General features: G+C 35.6%; 1 protein-coding gene across 1 annotated transcript; it reads left to right on the top strand.

Annotated features, from left to right (window-relative positions):
- The first annotated feature begins 1,208 nt into the window (after positions 1-1,208).
- On the top strand, positions 1,209-3,764 carry LOC110878452 (abscisic acid receptor PYL9). Its single transcript, XM_022126755.2, has 3 exons — positions 1,209-1,566; positions 3,123-3,338; positions 3,405-3,764. The coding sequence occupies exons 1-3, from the start codon at positions 1,420-1,422 to the stop codon at positions 3,621-3,623; spliced, it is 582 nt and encodes a 193-aa protein (XP_021982447.1). The 5' UTR covers positions 1,209-1,419; the 3' UTR covers positions 3,624-3,764.
- Positions 3,765-5,825: the final 2,061 nt, after the last annotated feature.

Genomic DNA, 5,825 nt, shown 5'->3' on the forward strand with positions numbered 1-5,825 from the left:
TTAAGCATTCACATCTCTTCCATCTTTTTAACTCTGCAATTTCATTAAAAATAAATATATTCTCTCTCTTTCCAATTAAATCATCTATTTTTAATAATTTTGTTATTCCTTTTCTCTCTTTTTCACTCACAAACACTTTTAAAATATTTTAAATTAAAAATAAATATATTCTCTCTCTTTCCAATTAAATAATCTATTTTTAATAATTTTGTTATTCCTTTTCTCTCTTTTTCACTCACAAACGCTTTTAAAATATTTTAAAAAATTATAAAGGATGAACAGTGTCCCCTCAACTTTACAGATAAATAGTAACATTTTCTCTCTATTTACTCTGAACCACTTCCAATTACCTACAACTCCATTTTATAATATAAAAATTCCAAAATCTAAGAATTTGGGAGACGATTGTAAAAGTTGTTAATAGACAACACACAATAAGCATAATCTTTCGCACATCTTATTGAATCTTGTGGTATCAAGTTGAAAAATAGTATGTATTCGACCAAAAGTCAAAACAAATTTAGAAACAATAAATAAATTACAAGGACCACAAATTAAAAAACCAACTAGTCCAAGGACTAATTAGACACTACACCTACTTTATATTATTTTATTTATACAATAATTATTATAAATTAAAAATTTATATTTCATACATATAAGTTTTATTATAAATTAATAATAACTTTATAACAATTATACACTCACATGCATATAGTTCACAACACACAAAATATAAATACTATTATCAAACACATATACTAAAAAGAAAATTTATTTTTTAACATTATGAACATACTAAAATAAATCATTAATAAACAAGGGTTAATGAAAAATAAAAGTATAAATTAAAAAAAAATCAGGTATATAGTTCGGGTAAACAGGTATGTGATTTTTGGTAATCGAGGGTATCACCTAATCCCATACCCGACCCATACCCGCGAAAATTTTTAAGACTAATCTCATACCCGGCCCAATACTCGTCGGGTATCAGGTATACCCGTCTCATTTGTATCGGGTTTCAGATATACCCGTCGGGCTCGGGTATTTTTGTCATCCCTATATGCAATCGACCAAGAGTCAAAACAATTTAAAAACAATAAATTACAAGGACCATAAATTAAAAAACCAACTAGTCCAAGGACCAATTAGACACTACACCTACTTTTAGATTTTAATAAAATATCCCATAACAAAAACACTGAAGAGAGAGAAATAGAGAGTGCAGTGGTGGATGAGAAGCAAACACAAACCACCATTTGGCGTCGTCACTTTCTCTCTCTACAATTTTTCTCTCTCTAAAACGTCAACGGCTCAACCGAATTCTGTTACGTTTTCACCGGTGTATCGTTCAATTTCCGGTAGCATCGTTGTAACGGACCGTCAGATTTCAATATTTGATTCTCATCGTTGATTACTATGACGATCTCCGGCACCGGCGACGGCGACAGCGGCGGTACGAGCTTGACAGAGCGTGATTACATCAAGCGGCATCATAAGCATGAGGTTAGAGCGTGCCAGTGCACATCGACGGTTGTTAAACGGATCAAAGCGCCTGTTCATCTGGTAATTTGTTTACGGTTGAGGTGTTTGTTGATTTCGTGAGCGTAATTGTAGTGGATCTGAGGTTGAACTGTGTTTGTTTAGTGAATTGAGTGTTTGATTAGATAGATTGTTGATTTGTGTATGTGTTTTGGTTGCTGATGTGTAGATATGTTATGTTAATATGTGATTGTTGATGTATGATAATGAAATGTGCGTTGTGAAGAGTTAAAACGGTTGTTTCATGATTGACTGAAGGTAATTGTATCTTAAATGAAAGCTTAAACTTATGCATATATAGTAAATTGAGTGTTTTTGTCGGTAATTATGCATGTTGAATTAGCGTGATTGGTGATTTGTGTTTGTGTTTGTGTTATAGTTACTGATGTGTAGATATGTTAGGTTATTAAGTGATTGTTGATGTATGTGAATGGAATGTGTCTTGTAAAGGGTTAAAGAGTTGTTTCATGGTTTATTGAAGCTAATTGTAGGGAGCTTTATAACCTTTAAGCTGTGAGGTTAAGTGTTAAGGATATCAGAAAGTAGAAACAGAATGTGTTGTACCAGACACCAGTAGTTATGCTTGTAAAGACTTTTTTGTTAAGTAGACAAACACCAATTAAGAGCTCAAGATGGAGATTTGTGGTACTTTAAAGGTAGAGAAATGTATCAGATAAGCTGTAGCAGGAGTTAAATCTGGTGATTATAAATATTAGAACTTTCTTAATGCTTGTAGTTGTACCTGTACCTGGACTTCAATCATACCTTTGTAGTATGTACTGTTTTTAATTTAGTTTTAGAATTGGTTACTCTAGAAACTCGCAAGCTTTAATCATTCTACATGTAGTTTATGCAACTCAGATTTTTTGTACAAAGATCAAGTTGTATATATCAACTTATACATCCTGAAAATATCTATATCACAAGACACTAGTAGCTGAGTGGAGCGAGTAGTGATGTTACGAAATGCCACCATCATTTTGTATTTTTCTTCTCAACTAGGCTGCGTTTGCATGTATACCATGACCTCTTTATTATGCCTCAATTGTAATACTCCTCATGAGGTTCTTTTTCATTGCTGCCAATTTAATCCACTAGTTCTTGCAGTATGCCTATGAACACATTAATTCTGCTGGCATCAATTAACTCATAAGTGGTTGTCAGATGGTCACTGCATTCATCAGGATTTTAGTTTTGGTTCTGGTTCTGACCATCAAATGAAAATAAAATATATTGCGTGGTTGATAGTTGTCTAAGTGGTTTTAGACTTTTAGGATGAGAGGATTAAGCTATCGAGCTAATGAAGAAGATAACAGCTTTCCTTTTAGTTCCCAGGACTCCAAAATGTGGCATGAACAAGTTGACTATGCAAATGCTAACTTAATGGCCCATTTTCATAAAAGCTAGACATACTGACTAAGTATGATTACATGTAGAAGATACTCTACAATCCGATTATGAAGGGACTTAATCTTGAACCTAACCCCTTTCTAGATATACAAGAACTTCAAATCTTCAATTACGTTTATTTTTCAAATACTGATGAAAGATCATAAATTGATGGTTTGTGCGTGTTTCAGGTATGGTCCCTGGTGAGGAGGTTTGATGAACCACAAAAGTACAAACCCTTTGTGAGCGGGTGCAATGTGCAAGGTGACCTCGAAATTGGAAGTGTTAGACAAGTAAACGTTTGTTCCGGACTTCCTGCCACCACAAGTATAGAACGTTTGGAACTTTTAAACGAAGAAGAACACATCCTAGGCATGCGAATCGTCGGTGGTGATCACAGACTCCAGGTACCTTCCTCAACCCAAACCAGTTACCCGTTATTTCAGGACTAATTTTGTTGGTATTTCTTGCAGAATTATTCATCTGTCATTACCCTGCATCCGGATATTATCGAAGGCCGTCCGGGAACTTTGGTTATTGAATCATTCGTAGTGGATGTGCCAGATGGCAACACCATAGATGAAACATGCTACTTTGTTGAGGCCCTTATAAAATGCAACCTTAAGTCACTGGCTAACGTGTCAGAGCGTTTGACCGTGCAAGACCATACAGATCCTATTGTCCACGTGTGATATTGTGATTCTTTTTCACATGATTCATTGTACAAATAGCATTAGTGACCTTCCTTGGAGTAAACTTGTTAGATTTCATTCCTCTATAACCACTTCATGTGTGAACATATTGTCAAATTCGTTTGTCCTCTCGTTTTCTTTTTTTTTTTTTTTTTTTGTACTTCAATCTCCATAGAGCCCAAAACAACGATATTTATCTGCACATGTTTTCTCTGTTTTCACCGTAATATTATGTTATATGTTCAAGTTGATAGAGCTCACCTACGTAACACATGTTTCTCAAACACTATTTTGGCATCTTTGGCTAAGCGGCCTGGTTTTTACAAGGCCTGAGACGAGCTAGAAAATGGGTTAGGCTGTCACTAATACTCAATATTGGTTTGATTGCTTAATTAAAAGTTACTGAAACTGAACTGATTGATTAGAAAACAATAATTCAAAGGTGTTCCCACGTGGGTTTCAGGTTTAGAAGCACAATGTATAATTGATTAAATTATATGATTGAAAACTACATAGACATAGTTGATTCGAGTGTTGAGGTTAATGGGTGTAAGGCCCCTAATCTTGAATACCTATTTGTTGGTGGAATATTGTGCTCCATATTTGTAATGGAAGACGTGTCCTCTCTGGTTGAGGCATGTGTTTCAGTTGGTGAAGTAAGATGTTATGATCTTTGGCTTCGGGATTCTAAAGGGACTAAATCACTTTCAGCTCAAAATGAAAGCTTCCTTACTGACTTCAAGGTCCCATTCACTTCCCCATTGACTTCACCTCTTCCCACATTTCTAAACATGAAGCAGTTGGAGTTGAAGGGTTTTTGGTATTATGGACATATCACTCGGTTACTTGTAAGTTGTCCTGAGTTGAAACATTTGTGCTGTTTTTTTTTTTTTTTTTTTTTTTTTTTTTTTTTTTTTTTATCTTCTCTACTTGTTTTTATATATCCATGTACATTAATGGGATTTGTCTATCTTGAAAACAAAAGCTTGAAGAATCTTACTGCATTAAACCGAAGTTGGTACCCACTTGTATGCTAACAACCTTCGAATTTTCAAAATGCACGGGGCAAAAGTGTTGACAAAGAGTTTCTGGAATACATATTGGGGAATGCAGTGTGACAAAGAGTTTCTGGAATACATTCTGGAATACATAATCACTTGTGAAAACTCAAGGGTAGAAGAAGATCTGTAGCTGTATGTGAAGTTGCTTAAGCTTCCAAGGGCTTCGCGATACTGTGAGATATATAATCTACTTCGGCTATTAGTTAATTAGTTTTTTTTTTCCTGAAATGAACGTGATATGTATTTTGCAATCTGTCTTTTCTTTTGCTTATGATATATGATGACTTCATTTTTTCAAGGAATCAAGGGTTTTAAATGTTTTGTGCAAGGTGGTGGTTTCTTTTTGAGTAAATTACCATTTTAGTCCCTGAGTTTTGTCCAAATTTGCCATTTTAGTCCAAATAGTTTTTTTTTTTTTTTTTTTTTTTTTTTTTTTTTTTTTTTTTTTGCGTCTGAGTCCCTGACTTTTCCCTTTTGTTGCCATTTTGATCACATACACTAACTCCATCCAAAAACTCCATCTTTAACCAGGAGTATTTTGAGGATTTTCATTTTAAATGTTTTCAATTGCCATTTTGATCCAATTCCAAAAAATCAAAAAAATTCCAAAAAATCCGTTTCGGCGCGAACCGTTTCGAACCCGAACCGTTTCGAGCTGAACCGTTTCGACGCGAACCGTTTCGACCCGTACCGTTTCGAGCCGAACCGTTTCGAGCCGAACCGTTTCGAGCCGAACCGTTTCGAGCCGAACCGTTTCGAGCCGAACCGTTTCGAGCCGAACCGTTTCGAGCCGAACCGTTTCGAGCCGAACCGTTTCGAGCCGAACCGTTTCGACCCGTACCGTTTCGACCCGTACCGTTTCGAGCCGTACCGTTTCGAGCTGAACCGTTTCGAGCCGAACCGTTTCGAGCTGAACCGTTTCGACGGTACCGGTTCAGCTCGAAACGGTTCGCGCCGAAACGGATTTTTTGGATTTTTTAGAATTTTTATGATTTTTTAGAATTTTTATTATTTTTTAGAATTTTTTGGAATTTTTTTTTTGATTTTTTGGAACGGTTCAGCTCGAAACAGTTCAGCTCGAAACGGTTCGGTACGAAACGGTACGGGTCGAAACGGTTCAGCTCGAAACGGTTCGCGTCGA

This window comes from Helianthus annuus, chromosome 2 (assembly GCF_002127325.2).
Source record: "Helianthus annuus cultivar XRQ/B chromosome 2, HanXRQr2.0-SUNRISE, whole genome shotgun sequence".
NCBI classification, from domain to species: domain Eukaryota; kingdom Viridiplantae; phylum Streptophyta; class Magnoliopsida; order Asterales; family Asteraceae; genus Helianthus; species Helianthus annuus.